Source organism: Vombatus ursinus, unplaced genomic scaffold, assembly GCF_900497805.2.
Source record: "Vombatus ursinus unplaced genomic scaffold, bare-nosed wombat genome assembly UNPS02014772.1, whole genome shotgun sequence".
Taxonomy (NCBI): Eukaryota; Metazoa; Chordata; class Mammalia; order Diprotodontia; family Vombatidae; genus Vombatus; species Vombatus ursinus.
In genome coordinates this window covers 15,598,485-15,620,613 of record NW_020954550.1, presented here as the reverse complement: position 1 = coordinate 15,620,613, position 22,129 = coordinate 15,598,485, and the positions used below count along the sequence as shown (strand labels likewise).

Sequence of the window (22,129 nt, the reverse complement as noted above, 5' to 3'; positions counted from 1 at the left end):
TGTGTGTGTGTGTGTGTGTGTGTGTGTGTGTGTGTGTGTGTGTGTGTTGGGTGCAAGAAAGAGGAAGAAGTTAGGAAAAGGAAGGTTACCAGTACTTACTTAACACAGTGCCTGACACACAATAGGTGCTTAATAAATATTTGTTGATCATTAGGTTCATTACCTCATATGGGTATGATTCTTCTGAAGTTCCACATAAAAGCACTACAACTATCCGTATCATCCAAAGTGACTTCTAGAATTTCCTCAGATGCTTATGAGGAACAGCAGGAGTACTCAAGGGTCTCTCTACACTACCTGCACTACCTCTAAGAAGCAGCTGGGTGGAGCAGTGGATAGAGCACCAGGCCTGGAGTCAGGAAGACTCATCTTTCTGAGTTTAAATCTGGCCTCAGATACTTCCTAGCTGTGTGACCCTGGGCAAGTCACTTAATTCTGTTTGTCCCCGTTTCCTTATCAGTAAAATGAAGGGGTTGAACTAGATGGTCTCTGAGTTCCTTTGCATCTCTAATTCAATAATTCTATGTTCTAAGGGAAAAGAAAGAAAGAAAGAAAGAAAGAAAGAAAGAAAGAAAGAAAGAAAGAAAGAAAGAAAGAAAGAAAGAAAGAAAGAAAGAAAGAAAGAAAGAAAGAAAGAAAGAAAGAAAGAAAGAACTAGAATTAAGAACTAGAATTAAGAACTAGAATTAAGAACTAGAATTAAGGAGGAGTGAGGGACCAGAATGGAAAAAACCACTGACTCAAAATAGGGAAGGGAAATGCAGGAAGAGGAAGATATGTAAGTGATTCTCAGAATGATGTGAAACTTAGCCCTTTTTTCCAGCTCTCAGGAGAGCTAAGAAGAATAGAAAGGACAATGAAATTGAAGTGAGGTGGGACAGGATAGGAAAAAAACTCACTAGCCAGTCATACAGATAGGCAGAAAAACAAGTGAAAAGAGGTTCCTAGATGCTACCGTAAGGGCACAAGCCCAACCATTTTTCACACGGGAGATGAGAGAGAAGAAGGGAAGAGATATGTCATGGAGGAGACCAGGAGGAATGCTACCATGGGAACTGGTGGGACACTTGATATGAAGACAGAGGAGTTGGGTTTGAATCCCGGTTCGTTCACATGCTCGTGTGACCCTGGGTACATCACTTAAGCTGCACATTACTAGGCCTAAGCATCCATATCTACAAAATAAGGTCTTGTTGTTGTTTAGTCATTTCAGTCATGTCCAACTCTTCGTGACCCCATTTGGGGTTTTCTCAGCAGAGATACTGGAGTGGTTTGCCATTTCCTTCTCCAGTTCAGATGAGGAAACTGAGGCAAACAGGGTTAAATGACTTGCCCAGGATCACACAGCAGGTAAGTGTGTGAGGCCAGATTTGAACTCAGGAAGATGAATCTTCCTGACTCCAGGGCCAGAGCTCTCTGCACTGCACCTCTTAGCTATAAAATGAGTGGGCTGTATCAATTATGAAATAGATGAACAAATTATGGTCTATGAATGTAATTGCATGCTACCGTGATGTAAGAAATGATGAAGGGAACAGTTTGAGAAACCAAGGAAAACTTGCATGAACTGATATAGAATGAGGTGAGAAGATCATGTTGAATAATTTATATAACAATAGTAGCTGTAAAGACAAACAACTTTGAAATCCTTAGGAACTCTGATCAACGCAATTCCTAAGTGAATGTTCATAGGTCTCATGATGAAATGTGCTATCCCTCTTCTGACACAGCGATAATGGACTCAGGACACACATTGTACAATGTACTTTTTGGACATGGCCAATACGGAAATTTGCTTTGCTTGACTGTATATTTGTTACAAGGACTTTGTTTTTCTTTCTTTTTTCAGTAGGAAAGAGGGGGTTGGTGAGAGGGAAGAAAAATATTTTAGTTGGAAAAAAATTTAATATAAAAAATAATAAAATGAAGGGATTAGACTCAATGACCTCTAAAGTCTAAATGTTTCAGTCTAACATCTTCATAATCTGCCCTAGAAGAAAAAGAAAAGGAAGGTTTGCATGCAGTAGCTAAGATCAGATTTAACAGGTAGCATCTTCTCATCAAAAATAAGACAGTGGTTCTCTTTCTGGTTTCTACAACCCTTTGTTCAATATTACTAGGATTTTTGTGGTTCTCAGGTTGCTGAAAGAAGAAAATTATTTCTGAAGGGGAAGCAGGACAAGACAGTGTATTTGTAGTGGAATTGAATGGCTTTAAAAATCCCATTTGTATGCTGTGACAGACATAAAGTTGTCTAGTGTGAAGCCATAATTCTGTATGATACAACTTCCTATCTGACACATTGCAAATCATGTCTTATCTTAAGAGGTTTGTGTGTAGGAGAAAGACAACAGGGAGAGATAGCTGGGTCTGCTTCTGTCTTCTCAATGTAGGTAAAGGAAAATTAAAACTGATAAAATGCCTTTTTGGAGGGAGAGAGTGGGAGAGGGGTGGTAGAATGTCTGGTAGGCCAATCCAATTCTGTATTCTATATCTTTCCGCTTCAATCCAGCCTCCATGCCAATCCATTATACCTGGTAAGAGATAGGGCACTATCAGTTCCCATGCAGCCCCATTCTTTTGATCTAGGGGAGGGAGAAAATTTTTCTTATGGGAGCTCACCTAGCCTTTCCAAGGGAACCCTTCAGGGCCTTTATGTATCAAAGTAATAAGTGGTTCTGCTAAATGGGAAGCAGCTACTAACAATGATAAGCTAAATCTACTCCTAAACCCCACTTTCTCTTAATTGAGTCCCTTACAGAAGGAAAACAGCAATAACCTGATTCATTTCTGCTTGACAATGGGGCATATGTAGCAGGAGGAAAGGGAGACGAGGAGTGTGAAAAGTACTTTAAGCAAGTCAGCTTTGTCTGTATAGTTTCATTTCCTTACCTAACCTAATAAATACTAGTCATTTGCACATAATTAAAAATATCTAAATTATGTTAGGCCTGAGAGACCAACATACCAAAGTACGGGTGCCAAGGCCATCACAGAGCGGTGGCATCTCCTTGTTTAAGCAGATCTTCACCATCATCCTAATCAACAGTTGTAACTTTCTCCGATTTTCAGGAGGCAGGAGGAGACAGCAAATCTGAAATGCTTCAATAGCAATTTTCTCTTTCTGTAACAAACCTGGTTTTGAAAAATAATAATTTTTAAACACCTAAGCCCCATTTGGCTCTGCTACTTTTACATGTGTATAAGATACAGTATATTGTTTAAAATGACACAAAACCTTACTTTCGTCAACCGTCATGCCCTATTATTTAGTTGGACTTCCTACTATCATCTGAAGCTCAATATGGCAGACATTCTGCCATCTGATCTGCTCCCATACCCAGAATACTGGTAGTAACACTTGATACACCCTCACCCTTTACATTCTGCATCTAATAACACCTTTTTTTGGGGGCTGAGATTCTTGAGTTTATTTATGTAGGGAATTACCTATATGGAAATTCATTCCATTAAAGCAAATGGGCAACTCTTTGGTAACGTGTAGTCTTCAAGAGTCGCCTGGTGGTACACTGACAGTTAGTCAATAAACATTTATTAATCACCTATGATGTACTAAGCACTATGCTGAGTACTGAGAATACAAAGAAAGGCAAAAGATAGTCCCTTCTCTCAAGTAGTTCACAATCTAATGGGGGAGACAATAGGAAGACAACTATGCAGAAACAAGATATAATAAAAAAAATTGGAAATAATCAATAGAGGGAAGGCGCTAGCATTAGAGGAAACCTGGAAAGGCTTCTTGCAAAAGGTGGGACTTTAGCTGGGACTTGAAGGAAGCCAGGGAAGCCAGGAGGCAGAGGTGAGGAGAGAATGCATTCCAGGCAAGGGGAGCAACCAGAGAATATGTTCAGGGTCTAGAGATGGTTTTTCTTTTTCTGGAAACAAGGAGGCCAGTTTTACCAGATCACATAGTATGGGGTAGGATAGGCTGGAAAGAGGTTGAGGGGGAAGTTAATAAGGGCTTTGAATGTCAAACATAGAATTTTATATTTGATCTTGGAAGTGATAGGAAGCAAATGGAGTATTTTAATCTTAGAAAAACGTGGATATACTTGCATGAAATAATGAAGAGCAAAATGGGCAGAACCAAGAGAACGCTGTATACAGTAACCGCAATATTGTTTTAAGAACAACTTAGAGTGAATAAGTCATTTTGATTGTTATACATACCCAAATTAACTACAAAGGACATGTGAAGTTAGATGTTATCTGCATCCAGAGAAAGAACTGATAGGTAGAAGTGTATATAGAATGGTTTTACATATATGTATGTATATATATGCATACATATATATGCAATATATATATACATATTTGTATCTAATGGTAGCCATCTCTAGGTTTGGGGGTGGGGGGGACAAAAGGAAAAGAAAAGAAATGTACATGATAATTTTGTTATGCATTTAAAAGGAAAAGCAAGTTGTACATAATGGATTTGCAGTTTCATGTGCAATCATCTTTTTTTATTATACTATGTTATGGAAATGCTTGTTTTATTCCATAAATTTAAAACAAAATAAATAAATGGGGGAAAAAGGAAGTTAAGTGATTTGTCCATGGTAGCTTGGCAAATGTACATCAGACAGGACTTGAACGCAGGTCTTCCTGACTCTAAAGCTGACCCCTCCATCCACTATTGCTCTACTGCCTCACTACCAACTTCTTTAATTTCTTTATAAATAACCTCTCAAATACAGATTCATTTCTATTGGTAAAGTTATTTTTTCTAACATTATGTATACTAATTTTATTATATGATACCCTAGTGCCTCCTTAAATCAGGTATAAAGTCCTCCATTAGATTACAGCTCTGTGAGAGCAAGAATTTTTTTTTTTGCCTCTCTTTATATCCGTAAGTGCTCAGCACAGTGCCTGGCACATAGTAGGCACTTAAGAAATGCTAGTTGATTGATTATACTGGACCTCTAACACCTTACTCTAGTCTAGCACACCTGTCTCCAAATATACCCACAGCTACAGCCTTTGTTTTAACAAAATGTCTATGCTGAATAACTTCATTCCTCCACTGGCCTTGCCACTAAAAGCAAAGGAAACCTCTGATGAATTTTGTAAACCTCATAGTACCAGCCTTCACTTCCACCCCAACATTCAGCTTCCCTTTCCCGGTACCCTTTACCATCTGCACTGACTGTGGGACCTTCTCCTCTCTCCCCTCAACAAAGGCCCTGCTGTATATAGCTTCTACCTGAGCGAAGACCCTGCTTTGGCCCCAGGACCTATCACCAATGACTTTCAGCTGGCAAAGGCTCACTTCCCATCAGGCTGTTGCTGTTCATCCCTCATGTTGTTGCATCCTTTGGTTCCCCTCCTTTTTCCCTCCCAATCTTCCCACTGGGTACAGAATGCAGAAAAGAAGTCACCACTTCAGTCAATACAAAAATTAACTTCATGTAAAAGCACAAAATGGGAAATTATAGTTAGACAGCAGATTGTCTGAAAAAAGATCCAGGGATTTTAGTGAACTGCAGGCTCCGTGTGAGTCATTAGTGTGATGTGACAGACAAACCACTAAGTTAAGGATATATTAAGAGAGCTCCCAGGAATGGAGAGGTGAGAGCCCCACTCTGCTCTGCACCGGGAGGACCACATTTAGAGTACTGTGTTCAACGCTGGATGACACACTTTAGGAGTGACATTGATAAACTGAAGAGTCCAGAAGAGGGCAACCAGAGTCACCTGAAGGAACTGAGGATGCTAAGTTTGGGGAAGAGAAGAGTCAGACAAGACAGGATAGTTGCATTTCAGTATTTTAGGAACTGTTATTTGGAAGAGGGATTAGACTTGTTTTGTTTTAGACTTAAGAGGGCAAAATCAAGAAAAATGAGTGGAAGTACAAGAAGCAAATTTGGGTTGGGCATCAGAAAACACTTCTCCAAGTGGAAGTGGTGCTTTACTAAGTTGTTCTTAAAACAATATTGCGGTTACTGTATACAGCTTTTGCTCTTCATTATTTTGTGTAAGTGTATCCATGTTTTTCTAAGATTAAGAAACTCCACTTGCTTCCCATTGGAGGGATTCAATGCAGAGGCTGGGTGACACCCTGTTGGAGATGGAGTAGGGATTTATGGTAGGGTAGAGGCTGGACTGCATGGTGTTGTTTTCCAACTCTCAAACTCTATGTCCCTACATCTGATTAGATGTATGGGGTGGAAAAGTGGGAGAGAAGGAAGAAAAACTTCCTAGGCAAGGTGATTTTCAGGAGCCTGGAATGATGCCATGGGTTCTAGGAAGGAGGGGCAAAAGAAGTCTGTAGGAGTACTCAAATTCCCCAGACATATTTAAAGTTTTGGGAGGTAGATTCAGGAGGTAGTGCTGGTCAGGTTGGAAGTTAAAAAACCAGCCTGAGATGAGAGAAGGGATTGAGAGAGCACAAAGGAGGGGCTAGGTGAGAGTATTTCTGTTCCTATGCTACAGAGAATTTGGAGCATGAGATTGGAGTTTGTTGTGAGAAAAACTTTCTACAGGACAGAACTGCTTGTTAATCCTCCCCCTCCCCATCCTCCTATGAATAATAATAATAATAATAATAATAATAATAATAATAATAATAAACATTATTATTACCATGACAATGAAATCTAATATTTATATAGCACTTTAAAGATTGCAAAGCACTTTATAAATATCACATTTGATCTGCACCATCAACCCTAAGAAGTAGGTACTATTAGTATCCCCATGTATACAGAAGGAGAAACTGAGGCAAACAGAGGTTAAGTGACTTGCTCAGGATCACACAGCTAAAAAGCATCTGAGGCAGGATTTGAATTCAAGTTAACATGACTTCAATATTGTAATATTCTATCCACTGTATCACATAGCTTTCTTAAAGTAATGAGCTATAATGAATCAGTATAAGATCAGGTTCTTATCTCCCACAGTGCATCTGAATCATAGGTGTGTGAGTTCCTCCTAGTTTTATTTTAGGGAAGATAGTGCCCAGGGAGGCACAGAGTGACATAGTACACATCACTCAATCAATCAATGTACATTTATTAAGCACCTACTATGTACCAGGTACTGTGTTAAGTTCTGGGAAATAAAAAAAGAGGCAAAACACATTCCCTGCCCTCAAGGAGCTCACAATCTAATGAAGGAGACAACATGTAAACAAATACATGCAAAGCAAGCTAAATAAATGATAAATAGGGAATAATTAATAGAAGGAAGACAATAGAATTAAGAGGTTTCCAGTAAAAGATGTAATTTTAATTGTGACTTAAAGCCAAGGAGGTCAATAGAGAGAGAGCAGAGGAGGGAGAGCATTCCAGGCATGTGGGGCAGCCAGAGAAAATGCTGGGAGCCAAGAGATGGAGTGTCTTGCTCATGGAATAGCCAGGAGTGCCAGTTCACTGGATTGAAGAATACACAGTAGAGAGTAAGGTGTTGTTAGAATACTGGGAATGTAGGAATGGGCTAGGTTATGTAGAGCTTTATATGCTAAATGGTATTCTGTATTTAATTCTGGAAGCAATAGAAAGCCACTGGAATTTACTAAGTAGGAAGGTGAAATGATTGGACCTGCACCTTAGCAAAATCACTTTAGTGGTTAAATGGAGGGTGGGTTGGAGTGGGGAGGGACTTGAGGCAGGCAGATCCAGCAAGTTATTAAAATAGCACAGGCATGAGTAACGAGGGCCCACACTGGTGTGGTGACAGTGTCAGAAGAGAGGAGGGGGAGTATTTGAAAGATGTTCAAAAGGTGAAAGCAATAGGCCTTGGCTTTGGATACATGGGATGAGAGATAATGAAGAGTCCAGGACAACTCTTAGGTTCTGAGCCTGAGTATTGCTCTCCACAGCAAGAGGGAAGGTAAGACAGGATTAGGGTACAGGGGGAAAGATAATGAGTTCCGTTTTGGACACATTGAATTTAAGATGTCTACTGGACATCTAGTTTGAGATGTCTGAAAGGTAGTTGGAGATGTGAGACTGGAGGTCAGCAAAGAGATTGAGGAAGGATAGGTAGATTTTAGAATCACCAAAGATGGTAATTAAATCCATGGAAGGTGATGAGATCACCAAGTGAACTAGCATAGAGGGAGAAGAGAAGTGGGCCCAGGACAGAGCCCTGAGGGACACCTATGGTTGCAGAGCATGATCTAGAGGAGGATCCAGCAAAGGAGACAGAGAAAGAGTGGTCAGAGAGGTAGGAGGAGAACCAGCAGAGAGAGGTATCCCAAAAACCTAAGGAGAAGAGAGTGTCAAAGAGAGAATAATCAACAGTGTCAAAGTCTGCAGAGAGGTCCAGAAGGATGAGGAATGAGAAAAAGTCATTGGATCTGGCAGCTAAGAGATGATTAGTAACTTTGGAGAGAGAAGTTTTAGTGGGATGATAAGATCCGAAGCTGGACTGTAACGGGTTAAGAAGAGAGTGGGAAGAGAGAAAGTGAAGGCATCTATTGTAAATGGCCTTTTCAAGGAGTAAGGCCATTTCACCGTTTGAGATAGGGATAAAGGATGAGATAGTGCCAGAAGGTACCTAGTGATAAGAGATGAAAAAGAGGAGAGAAGGGGGAGTTCATGGCAAATGACTTCAAACTTTTCTGTAAAATATGAAGCAAGGTTCTCCACTGAGAGAGTGGGGGAGGGGAGCATAAGAGGTTGGAGGAGGGATAAAAAAGTTTGGAAGAGCTACAGTGGAGAATGGCGTAGTGAGTTGATAAAGGAGATATGAGTAATTAGTAATTAGTAGTATTGATAAGAGAGAGAATAGTAGGACTGCCTGGCAGCAGTCAGGGCTTGTTAGAGGTTGTGTAACATAAATTTGTAGTGGACCTAGTCAGAACAGTTGCATGGTTTTCTCCATCTTTGTTTAGCAGCAAGTGGGTATGGGAGAGGTGGGAAATGGTGGGAGTGATCCAAGGCTGAGGTTTGACTGGATGTAATCAGTAATATTATAAAGGGACTAGGGATTCAAGAGAGGAGGATAGTGTAGAATTGAATTGGTTCACCAAGGGGTCAAGATGGGGAAAGGAGGAGAGTGATCAGTATAAGGGAGAGGGCCTGGGAAAGAACTGACAGGTCAATTAAATAATTACTGAAGCCAGGGTAGTGGGTAAGGTAGTCAAGCAGGAGAGTATAGAAAGAGAAGAAAAAAGTTTTACTGAACTAGACTGTCAGGAATGGAAGGGGTGAGGTGGAAGGATTTTTTTGGAGATAAGCCTACTAGTTTAATCATTTGAATAAATGTGAAAAATTTGAAAAATTTGGTGAAAGAGGTCCAAATATCCAAGATCTTTTCAACTCTACTTGTACTCAATAAGCTCCCTTGATTCAACTAGATTTAGCTTGCTGTTGATATTTATTTCATGCTAATTGACGATAACAATTCTGTGTTCTTTTCAATTAAAAGAATAAAAGCTATCTACAACATATGACTATGGTAGTTGTGATGATGATAAAAGTGTAGAAAATAAGAGAGAGCCAGGAGAGCAGTCTGGCTGCTCAGGCTGAGCCTCTTAAGTCCCAATAGTGTCCCACAATCTGGGCCTTGGCTTTAAAGGTTTAGCAACAGAGTATTATCAGTTCTTCCAAGATCGATCAGATTATTCATTCATGCCAGCCAAACTCACTAAAGATTAATTTAGATAGCAGAGTACCAATGTAAAACCAAGAAATAGGACTACCAAGCAGTATGGAATCCTTTCATAAGATGGTCAGCACTTTCTCTTCCCAGTAGGAAAGCCAATATGAGAAATGCTAACAGTATCAGAAGGTTATTGGGCAAGCAATCAAAGCAAATGGAGTTGGAAGGGTCACTGCCGTCAGGTTATGAAGGACTTAGCCTTCTCTGCTACACATACCCACATACGCAGCCTTCGCCTCTCACAAAGGATCATAGATTTAGAGCTTAGAGTGACCTTACAGGTCATCTAGTCCAACTCCTTCATTTTACAGATGAGGAAACTGAGGATCAGAGATCTTAGTATTTTGTCCAAGGTCACACACACATAGTAAGTAGCAGAGGGAGGATTTGAACCTTGGTCTCATAACTCCCAAGTATAATACTCAAAGCCCAGCTCTCTTTCTGCTCCACCACTGTGTCTCCCAAAAATCTAGTATCTATTCCCCACTGGACATTTCTGGATGTCATAAAGGTATCTCAAACTCAAAAAGTACAAAATGGATCTAATTTCTCTCCCATCCCCCCATACTTCCCCATATCTGATGAAGGCATTCCCTCTTGCTACTCAAGACTATAAAAATTGAAGCCATTCACCTCCTAGCACTGCCTCCTCAGATCTGCCTTTGAAATTTCTTTTTGCTTGGCCCAGACACCACCTCCTCAGTCAGGCTTTCCTTGATCCCTCCTAGTTAATAGTGTTATTTCACATAAATCCTTTCTTTCTTTCTTTCTTTCTTTCTTTCTTTCTTTCTTTCTTTCTTTCTATGGATTTACATGGAATTGAATTACAGGCATCTAACAATCAGCATTAAATATTCCTGTCATCTAGTCAAGGATAAACTATTAAATTTTTCATTATTGGCTCTTTCTAGACCATGCAAACCACCACCCCCCTTCTCTTAGGACATTACTTCATGATGGATGGGTTACAAATAATTAGATCACTCTTATCTTAACATCATTCACATTTTAATCTCCATGACCAAAGACTTAGGAGATAGCCTGGTCCCATCAGCAATACATTGACAAATCATGTCCTAGGCTAGTAATACTCATGTAGCTGGCTCACTTTATCCCTTCTATGTTGGTTTTTATTTAGCTTCAAATTTTAGTTGTTTTTTTGGGGGGGTTGTTTCCCCATATTCTAGGGGTTCCCCCAATTTGCAGCTATAGCAATTTGTTGTCATATTGGTCTTTGTTTCTGAAGAGGACCAGTGACATCATGGGTGATATCTTGACTTATGAATGAATTGGATTTAAGTGAGGCAGAGTTGCACAAAGTTGTCAGTCTCACTCTCTCTTCCACAGTCACCCAAGTCCAATGGCAGGACAAAAGTCAAGATGACTAGCAATGGCCTGGGATACAGTGAATGATCTTGGTATCTTTTTGATGTTTGACCAAGTTCTAAGAGCTCCACAGCATCTGCTTCAGCCGCCTTCATGGCCATTGGAACAAATTGTTCTCATCCCCTCCTTCCACCAGGGGAAGTCTTCACATGCTTGGGGTAGACACCCCCCTAACTCACTGATGGGTTTGAGCTCTGTCAGTAATCAACAGATAGAAAAAAGTATGGCAAAGTGGAAAGAGGCCCAGACTTGCAATCAGGAGAGATCTGGGATTCAAATACTGCTTCTGACTCATGCGTGTCACCAGTGGCAAGTCAGGCCACCTCTCTAATCCTCAATTTCCTTATCTGTGAAATGGGGGAAACAACATTTAATACAATCCATTCCACAGAGGGATTGTAGAGATAAAAGATGATGCCTTTTAGGCACTTAGCAACAGTAGTAGCATTATATAAATGTAAGGTACTTTTTATGATGATCAACCATAATGACCAATGTACTTTATCTGTCCTGGTCTATTTGCAAGACAAATGAGAAGCTGAAAATAAAACCATGAAGCAGCAAAGCCCAACCACTAAAATCATATTCTAAAAGAAACCTGAACAGCAGTAAAAGCTGTATGGAACAATGAGCCAGGAGCATTTTCTGAAATGAGACTAGCCTCTGCTTCTGAAACCATGACATAAAAATGGGTATGAAGCCTGGGAATGAGCAAAGGAAACAACAGGAAACTACTCAAAAATAAGTGGGAGAAAGCTACAAAGTCTTTAAAACTATACGATTGCAGCATCAGTGTTTTCTCTGAAGAAGAAAATTGGACACCACAGACCAAGGAGACAAGGTGGGTCGGAAGGAGACGGCTCATTCCATCTGCTCTCTGTGGCCCGCATCTCCCGTCATTACACAGACCCAAGTCTTGTCCCTTGTCTTCCCCAATGCAGGGAATAAATTTGTTGCCTTGTATTATATTTCTGCAAAAAGAGAGGAAAAAAGATTATAGAGACCAACAGCCATCTTTACAGAAAGCCATGGTTTGCAGCAACTGCACAGAATTAATTATATATAATGGAGAGAAAGGGGGAAATGGAGTATTTCTGTGGCCAACAACAGCATCTGAATGGCTCTGAGTCTGTCAGAAGCTGGGCAGAAGAAGCTTTATCACTGAAGGGGAGGAGAGTTTAAAGGGTTTTGATGAAGAGCTTAGTGCTTTTTCTTTAAAGATGAGAAAAGAACAAAGAGATATTCAAACAGCAGACTCAGCTAGGACCTGACAGCTCTCCCAAATGGTGAACAGGATAATCCTGGAATTAAAGTGATTTACATGAGAACACATTAGAGTGAGCAAAACACCATTTTGCACTCCAAAGCTCAGGGTAAGGATGAAAGCAGCAAAGAGAACAGTATTTCTACAACTACAATGAAAACCAGGTATTTTAAAATATATAAGCAGGGAACAGTCATTTTCTTACTTATGGGGGGCAGGGGGGAGATGTGATAGGTAGGTGGGGAGTCCTAAATGAAGGGAAGGCAAAGAATGAATGCTGTTGGTTTCTCTAGTTCTCTTTTAAAAGAATAATAATAAAAGAGCAGGTTTCATAGCTGGAGTCTCTCAAAGGAATCTGGGAGCTCTAACAGCATATAAAGCATGAGGAGCTGCGGGAAGCAGGTGAATAAATCCTTCTCTTATGAAGGCATTTTTGGAGGATAAATCCTGAGTGGCATCAGCATTTCCAGGATGACAATCTGTAACTCTTCATCTACATAATGCTTTTATCTTCTTTATAGTCTATAAGGCACTTTTCACACATGTTGACTCACTATAGACCACCCTGAGATACAGAAAGACATAAAAAATTTCCAGAATTATTAAATGCATTGGGAAAAACCTTCTTTGGCCAAAATTGGAAACAAAGCAGCTGTCTCCCATTGGGAATAACTAAAGAAATTGTGGTACATAAATGAAATGAAACATTATTGTGCCAAAAGAAATGATGAAATAGACAACTGCAGATCAAAACAGGAAGACCTCTATGAACCAATACAGAATGATCTGGACGAAACTAGGAGAACAATTTATACAACATAGGGGAAAAAAAAAACTTGGAAAGATTTTAGAACTCTGTTCATCACAACGATAAGCCATGAATTCAAAAGCATGATGAAAAAACGTACCACTTGATTCTTGACAGGGAGGTGATAATCTTAAAATGCTGAAAAAGACAAATAAGGTATGCAGATTTGTATAGAATGATACTGGTTTTTGTTTTGTTTTAAATTTGATTAGTTGGGGAGGGAGGAGTAAGAGAGAAGAACAGATTAATAAAAAACTTTATTAAAAACAATTTCTTCCCTTCTGCTTTTTTTTTTCCTCTCTCTCCTTTTCCAACAGTGGTTTAGGAGGTACTAGCTAAAAACTTGGTGAGGGGGAAAAAGACATAGAAGCAATAAATTTCCATATAGTTTACAGACCTAAAATCTCTGTTTTAAAAATATAAAATCACATTATGTATAACTTGGCTTACAAATAAAGTTAGTATATTCAGCATATTCAATGTTAAATAATAATTTATTTAGACAAATTACAAACATACTAATTAAATTTACTTATAATTGCTTAATTTTTGTTATAAAAAAAGAGGTACTGGCTGAACTCTAGGATCATAGATTTAGAGCCAGAAGAAACCTTAGAGATCACTGAATCCAATCCTATCATTTTACACCTGAGGAAACTAAGACACAATGAGTTTAAGCAACTTGGCCAAGGTAAAATACTGAGTAAGTATTTCCTAGGAGGGGTTCAAACCAAAGTCTTCCTTCCTCCTGGTCCTATGCTCTATCCACTACATTGTGCAGCCTCAATTTTTGTCATTTTGTGAGAAGCAAAAACTTAAAATCAAAGAAAATATAAATAAATGAACATTCAAAATAAATAAATGAACATGTTGGTGAATTGGGTGTTTTCCATAATAATAAAATAGAATCCCAAAAAAGCACTAATTTTCAGAAGGGAAAAAAAAAACAATTATTCAACATAACTTTTGCAACATGAAACTTTATCGAATAAGTCAGTTTCAGTTTCTGACTTCATTAATAACTCCTGCTGAAGCTTTATTTTTATGTTCGCAAACTTCTGAAAACTAACAGTTTAATGGACTAACTTAAGTTTATTTGCCCTCCACACATTATCTACTTCTTGATCCAATTTATTTCCAAACATAGACCTACTGCAGAAGATGGAGGAAAGGGAAGCACGAAGCTAAGGATCAGGGGACCTGCCAATGAGTTAAGCTACAAAAGGGTGGGGCATGCTTGTCAATTTTTATCCAGTATCATCTTAAAGTAACTTTTCAACAGGAAGTTTGAAACGTGGCCCTTGTTTCAGCATTCCCCCAAATACTACAATGATGACATCATCAGTTTACATTTCTGTCTCTGGATCTTGGCCATGTGGGATGCTGGCTGACACAGAACTCCCACTTCTTAACGAAGTTTCCCTCTAGTCTCTTCTGTAGTCCTAAGCAGATGCTCAGTAACAGGGGATTTTATCTGCTTCATTTAGCAAAGGCTGCCTGACAAAAGCAGACTGCAGCAATAAACAGTAAAGAAATCAACTTTAAAATCTTCTGAGTTTAGCTTCTGAACTACAAGGAGGGAAGGAAGGAGAAAGGAGTAAGCAATATTATCTCATTTGATCCTCACAACAACCTTGTGAAGTAGGTGTTATTATTGTCCCCATTTTATGGTTGAGGAAATTGAGGCAAACAGGTTAAATGACTTGTCCAGGGTTGAACAACTAAGAAGTGTCTGAGGTCGGATTTGAACTCAGATCATCATCATGGCTAACATTTATATTAGGCTTTACCAGAGTGCCAGGCACTCTGATAAATACTTAACAATTATTATTGCATTTGATCCTCAGAACAACCCTGTGAGATAGGTGCTATAATTACCCCCATTTTACATATGAAGAAACTGATACAAACAGAGATTAAGTGACTTGCCCAGCATCACACAGCTAGTGTCTGAGACCAGATTTGAACTCAGGTCTTCCTGACTTCAGGCCAGTGCTCTATTCACTGTGCCACTAGCTTTTACATAAAGTAGTAGAGTTCTCTATTCTGCATGCGTGTAATTATTATTACTTCTTGCAGGACTCCTTTGTTTATCAGCCTTCTCTCAAAGAACATTGCTACTCCAGACCATCAAGTTATTTTACTACAGTTTCAGTGTCACCATTTTATTGCATGGAATTGCATTCTTTTTGACTTAATTCTTCAGCAAAGTCAGTCAATCAACATTTATTAAGCACCTACTATGTTCCAGGCATGGTACTAAGTGCTGAGGATACAAAGAAAGGCAGCACAGGAGGCTAATATACAAGTAGCTTTTAGATACACTAGGACTTCCAGAAGCAAAGGGAGATAGGAATTGGGCTTTAAGGTAAAAGACTTGGATTTGAGTGAAAGCTGGATTTACTAGATGTGACCTTGGGCAAGTGCTTTACTTGTTTGAGCCTTCGTGTCCTGATCTGTAAAATGGGGCTAACAGTTATACTGTCTATCTCACAGGATTGTGGAATGAAGAAAGGTTCTCTGGATTTGGAATTAGTTCTGCCATTTTCTAGCTGTGGGACCTTGGGAAAATCACTTCACTTTTCTAGGCGGCAGATTCCTCTGTTGTAAAAGGGTATCAATATATTTATTCAAATTACACACCTCTTGGAAGTATTAGGTAGATAAAATGAGATAACATCAATAACATCCAAGGAAAAGCCTGAAGTTCCGTACAAATGCCAGTGTTTTATTGTGTCTGTAAAGTGTTTTGTAACTATAAATGACCAAATAAACAGAAACAGTTATGATTACAATTAAGGGGCAGTGAAGTGGAGTAGAATGCTGGCCCTGGAGTCAGGAACATCTGGGTTCAAATCCTTCCTCTAACTTTTACCATCTGTGTGACCCTCTCAGTGCTCCAAGCTACTCTCTAAGACTATTAAGTTACAGATATGTACAGATTTCATAGATCTGCATAGGAAGAAGATGTTTTCTTACCAGGGAGTTTCCCTACACACAGAAGATGTAAGGCCCAGTCCAGGAAGAAAAAAAATAAAAGAGTACTATTCCTTCTCTTGTGAAAATGGCAGTCTGGCACAGTTAGGTGGTGCAGTGGATAGAGCACCAGCCCTGAAGTCAGGAGGACCTGAGTTCAAATGTGACCTCAGACACATAAAACTTACTAGCTGTGTGACTCTGGGCAAGTCACTTAACCCCAACTGCCTCACCGGAAAAAAAAAAAATGGCAGTTTTGAAATGATGAGAAGGATGCTCTCAGAAAAACCTAGAAAGACTTACATGGATTGATGTAAAGTGAAATGTACACAGTAACAGCAATATTGTAAGATGACCGGCTATGAATGACTTAGCTATTCTAAGCAATACAATGATCTAAGACAACTCTGAAGGACTTATGATGCTCTCCATCCCCAGAGAAAGAACTGAGGGTATTTGAATACAGATTGAAACATACTTTTTTGACTTTATTTTTCTTGAGTTTTTATATCTTGTCTATATTTTCTTTCACAACATGACTATCTGGAAGTGTTTTGCATGACTACACATGTATAACCTATATCAAATTGATTGTCTTCTCAATGGGGGTGGGGAGTGGGGAAGGAGGAAGGGAGAGAATTTGGAACTCAGAGTTTTAAAATCAAATGTTAAAAATTATTTTTACATGTAACTGGGGAAAAATAAAATACTAAATAAAAGCTTTTTTAAAAAAGAAAATGTTAAAAAAAAAAAAAGAAAAGAAAAAGACAGTGTCTCTGGAATCATTTTAGACCTCATTATATTATATGATTTTTCTCCCAACTTGGAAAGCCTCTAATCTTTCCTTCAATTAGAAATCAGATTACCAAATTTTATATCCTGGTTAACTGTTTTCTTTTAATTAATTGGTCTTATTTGTTTTTATGCATAAAAATCTGCCTTCCTCTATATTTGGGGTCCAGCCCTAAGCTGAGAAAGAGGGCTGGTCCCAATTTGTTAGGCAATGGGGATGTACTGCTTAAGAAATTGAAATGTTTGGAGGCTCAAGCCTTTGTTTTCTCAGTCATTTCATCGTTCATTTGACACAGTATGTGTGTTTTTGTGTATGTATGTATGTATGTATATGTATAACTATATTTATAACTTACTGCTTGCCCTCAGTGCAGAGGAATTACAAAAATTGTTTACTTTTACTAGTTTTACATTTTAAAAAATTCCTATTGTATACTTTGGGGACTTTTTTAAAAAAGCTATAAAGAGGAGGTTCTTAACCTTCTTTTTGTGTATCATGGTACCTCCGGGCAGCCTGGGGAAGCCTATGGACCCCTTCTCAGAATATCTTTTGCATAAAATAAAATATATAGAATTACAAAGGAAACCAAAGTATATTGAAATATAATTATCAATATATTAAAAAAAACAATTACATAGACATAAAAACCACCTTCTATAAAGCATGAAGTATACATCTTATCTTAAATACTTTACTCCTCATCCTAAAAAAAAATCATAATACAAATTTGGTTGTCTTATTTTTTTCCAGAAGCAAAATAAGTTTAATACTCAGACTTCATGTCTTTATGACTATAGCAGATTCTCTAATCTGGAAAAAAAAATGAGGCCCAGAGAAGTCAAAGAATTACTATATTATGTAGCTTTCTAGAGCCAGAAGGGACTCCAAGAAATGGGAATTTCCCTAGGGTCACATAACTAGCAGCAGAACCAGATCTTCTGACTTAGGGCAGAGGAATGTGGTGAAAACTAGAGGATCTGGACTCAAGAACACCTGAATTCACACCCTGACTATGCTACTGATGATTTGGGTGATCTTGAACAATTCATTTAACCACTAGGGTCAGAGTTTCCTTATCTACCAAATGAGGGGATTAGACAAGAGGACAAGACTCTTTCAGTTTTAAATCCTATGATCCTATCTTCTTTCCATCTGTGAAGTAAGAACAATTTAGTCCCATTCAAAGGAAAAAGAAAAGAAATGTAACCAAATAAACTACATAATCCACCAGGGCAATCTTCTTCCAATGGGGAAAGAATTTGGAATGTAGTTGGATTAAGAAAGGAAGCATTATAATTTAGTGTTCCAGTAAACTCAGTGACTACTTAAGACAAGAATAAAAACAAAAGAAATGGAAGTGTGTAACTTTCTTCTCAAAGCTCATGCATTAGATTGAATATACTGACCACGGATGTGGTTGGCCTGGACTGGAAAGTGGTTTTGTTCTATCTGTACCAACCCTCCAGAATATTATCAGATTTTTAAATTTCATATTCTTATGAACTAAATCAAATGTGCCTTTTTTTTAACAAGCAAATCTGGAAGCCAATCATCATCTGGGTGCCAATTATTATCCTATCAATATTGGCAATGATTAAAAGAATTTAAGAGTTCTAGGGAGCTCCAGATGAAGTGAGGCTAGAAATCAACACCATACATATTTTTTAGCTATGATAGGATAGTATGGCTAAGAAGGGATGGTATGGCTGCTTGCTGAAGAGAAGCCAGTAAAAAGGTAGGGCTCAACTATTCAATACTCATTTTGTTTCTGTTTTCTCCTCCAGGGAAAATGATCTCTAGTCTGAGAAGAAGTAGAACAAAAATGATTAACAGTGAATAGAAACCAAAGATAAGTGATTAGGTCAGGCAGCATGTAATTACCCTCCTTGAATAAAACTTATTAATGAATTAGACCCTAGAGTCTGAAAGAAGTAGTAGGTGTGAGCAATGAGCCAAAGAGGGTGATCTTAGAAAGACCTTGGAAAACCATTTAAATAACACATCAGGGCAAACTTTGTCCTGATTTTCCAAAAACATGAAGAGGATGCGGGACTGCAAAACATCATTAAGAACTACAGAATGATTGTTGGTGAAACCATTTTGGAGAACAATTTGGAACTCTGCCCAAAGGGCTATAAAAATGTGCATACCCTTTGACCCAGCAATAGCACTTCTAGGGCTGTATCCCAAAGAAATCATACAAATGGGAAAAGGACCCACATGTACAAAAATATTCATAGCAGCTCTTTTTGTGGTGGCAAAGAATTGGAAATTGAGAGGATGCCCATCCATTGGGGAATGGCTGAACAAGTTGTGGTATATGAATGTAATGGAATACTATTGTGCTATAAGAAATGATGAGCAAGCGGACTTAAAAAAAAACAAACCTGTAAAGACTTGTATGACTGAGGCTGACTGAAATGAGCAGAACCAGGAGAACATTGTACACAGTTAACAGCAACACTGTGCAGTGACTAACTTTGATAGACTTAGCACTTCTCAGCAATACAAGGATCTAAGACATCTCCAAAGGTCTCATGATAGAAGGTGCTATCCACATCCAGAGAAAGAACTATGGAGTTTGAATGCAGATCGAAGCATACTATTTGTTCTTTTTTTTTTTTTACTTCTGTTTTGTTTTGTTTCTTCTTTCTTTTGAGTTCCTCCTATTGGTTCTAATTCTTCTTTACAACATGACTAATGTGAAAATATGTTTAATAGGAATGTATATGTAGAGCCTATATCAGATTGCATGCTGTCTTGGGGAGGAAGGCAGGGAAGTAAGGGGAGAAAATTTAAAACTCAAAAGCTTATGGAAGTGAATGTTGAAAATTAAAAATAAATTAATAAAAAAAGAGGAAAAAATTTAAAAAAAAATTTAATTAAAAATAAATAAATAAAAAGAACTATAGAATAACGAGTCTGAATTTTATTCCTAGCCAAGTTTTAGAATATATGATTAAGAAAGTAAAGCAGGGTTCACTAAAAACTGCATCAAAAACAAAGTAATCACATTTCGTTTTTGTTTTGTGATAATAACTAGACTGGTAGATGAGGGAACTGCTAGAGGGATGTGTATACTCAGATTTTAGCAAAGCATTTGATAAGAGTTTCTCATACTGTGCTCTCAGATAAGATGAAGAAATATGATCTACAACTATGAAAGACTTGGCTACTCTGATCAATACAAAGACAATTCCAAAGAATCTATGTTGAAAAAATGCTATCCACCTCTAGATAGATGAGCTGAGTGCAAACTAAAAGAGCATAATTTTCTCATTTCCTTTATTTTTTCTTGCTTTTTAAAAAAAATTATGGCTAACATAGAAATGTTTTGTATGATTTCACATTTATAATTGATATATTGCTTACTTTCTCAGTGGGTGGGGAAGGGGTGGGAGGGAGAGAATTTGGAGCTCAAAATTTAAAGAGAAAATAATGTTAAAAATAAATAAATAATTCATTTTTAGGATATACAAAAAAAATTTATCTAAAGACAGGGGGATTCAGAAATTATTGATGAAACTGAAAAGGTAACAATTAGTGGGACTCCAGGTTAACTTGGAGGGAAGTCAAAGCATCACACATCAGATCAGAGAACCATAGAGTTAGAGGAGGAAGGGATCTTGGACACCATCTAGGCCAAGAGTTCTTAACCTGGGGTCTGGGAAATTATTCCCAACAGCCTATACTATTAGCCCATTCCCTCTTCACAACAAAAAGTGGGTGGCCCCAACAAGGTCATTGCAGCAACTTGGGGAGGCGCCCTTAGTTTTACGGAGCACAAGGCATTGAGACTGTCTAAAGTGTCTTCTAAGCTATGTCGGACCAGTACAGTTCAATTGTACCTTTCACTGGAACAGTAAGATCGGGACAAATAAATGAGGGGAAAATAAACTCAGTTTCAGACTGGCATCCCATCAATATATAAACTTTATTAGTCACCCTATCCTTCAACATATCTCCTACCCTTCTTTATATGCCTTTGTGTAATTATTTCTTCATCTTCTCAAATCATATCTAATTATGGACAAATAGCTTATGATTTTGGGGTGGGTCTAAAGATTTGAGGGGATTAGAACAGCAAGTGGTTAATTGTATTGAGTGAACCACTCTGTCTCCATCTTGTGACTCAATTCTGCAGCTAGCTTAATTTCTATTCAATTATGGGTCTAGTTCAATGTCTGTACTGTGAGAAAACTTTATTCAATTGTGGGAATTGGGGGAAAACTTTATTGCACTATTTGAACCCTAGCCCTGTATGTCTGGGAAGCTGGACTGCCTCTGCCTACTGCTTAGAGATCCTTAACTAATGACCTCGGTTATACTAACCAGAAACCAGACCCAAAGATTGATGCAAGGAGTTTGCTTCCAGTTATATATCTCAAGCAATTCATATGTCTTATCTAAAAACTGGCCCCATACTGATCAATTAGATATTGTTTTCTTGTTCCTTATGATTGTTTACAGACACTTGGGGGAAGTGGAACATCTCTTTTTCTGATTTTAGGGAATTGCACCTGTTAGCTCTCAGTCCCTAATCTTTCATCCAGTTAGAAACAAGATTGCCTAATGTTGTATTGTTTCCTTTTAGATAATCATCCTAAAAAATTTTTTAAAAAAAGGGGAAGCTAGGTGGTGCAGTGGATAGAGCACTGGCCCTGGAGTCAGGAGGACCTGAGTTCAAATCCAGCCTCAGACACATAACATTTACTAGCTGTGTGACCCTGGGCAAGTCACTTAACTCCATTGCCTAGCCAAAAAAATAATAATAATAGATAATTATACTTATTTGATTAATTATTTTTAATTATAAGAGTTTGTCTCCTCCTGTATTCGAGGTCCAGGCCTATACAGAGGGTGTCTAGTGCCAGTTTGTTGGGCAATTGGCATGCACTGCTGGATAAATGAATATGCTTGGAAGATTGAATCTTTGTTTTCTTAGTCATTTTATCTTTCACCCACCACACTACCTACCCCCCAAAAAAACATATAGCATAAAAAGCACTGAAAATATTTATTTTATTCATGGATTGTTTTAAATTAAATGTGAGAAACAACAGAACCATTTCCCATTTGTAGCTAACTGAGATATTCACATGCTACCATGCTATCTTCACAGATGTCTGGGGCAGTTCAAGTTCTCACAACTTACACACCCAACTTTCACTAAAAGAAACAGTTTCTGGAAATGAAGGACTATAAAAATTTAAAGGCAGTAAGGGATTGTTCCTAGATTTATTTGGTGAAGTTAAGTGGTTTTTTTTTTTTA

At 38.3% G+C, this 22,129-nt stretch overlaps 1 protein-coding gene across 7 annotated transcripts in view; it reads right to left on the bottom strand.

The window, feature by feature from the left end:
* The window catches only part of LOC114044126 (DEP domain-containing protein 1B), a 262,877-nt gene that overhangs the window by 12,631 nt on the left and 228,117 nt on the right, over window positions 1-22,129 (bottom strand). For all 7 annotated transcript variants that reach the window (XM_027863428.1, XM_027863429.1, XM_027863430.1 and 4 more), the window contains one exon: window positions 2,969-3,135. In XM_027863428.1, coding sequence (XP_027719229.1) covers window positions 2,969-3,135 — 167 coding nt within the window. The remainder of the gene's footprint in view (window positions 1-2,968; window positions 3,136-22,129) is intronic.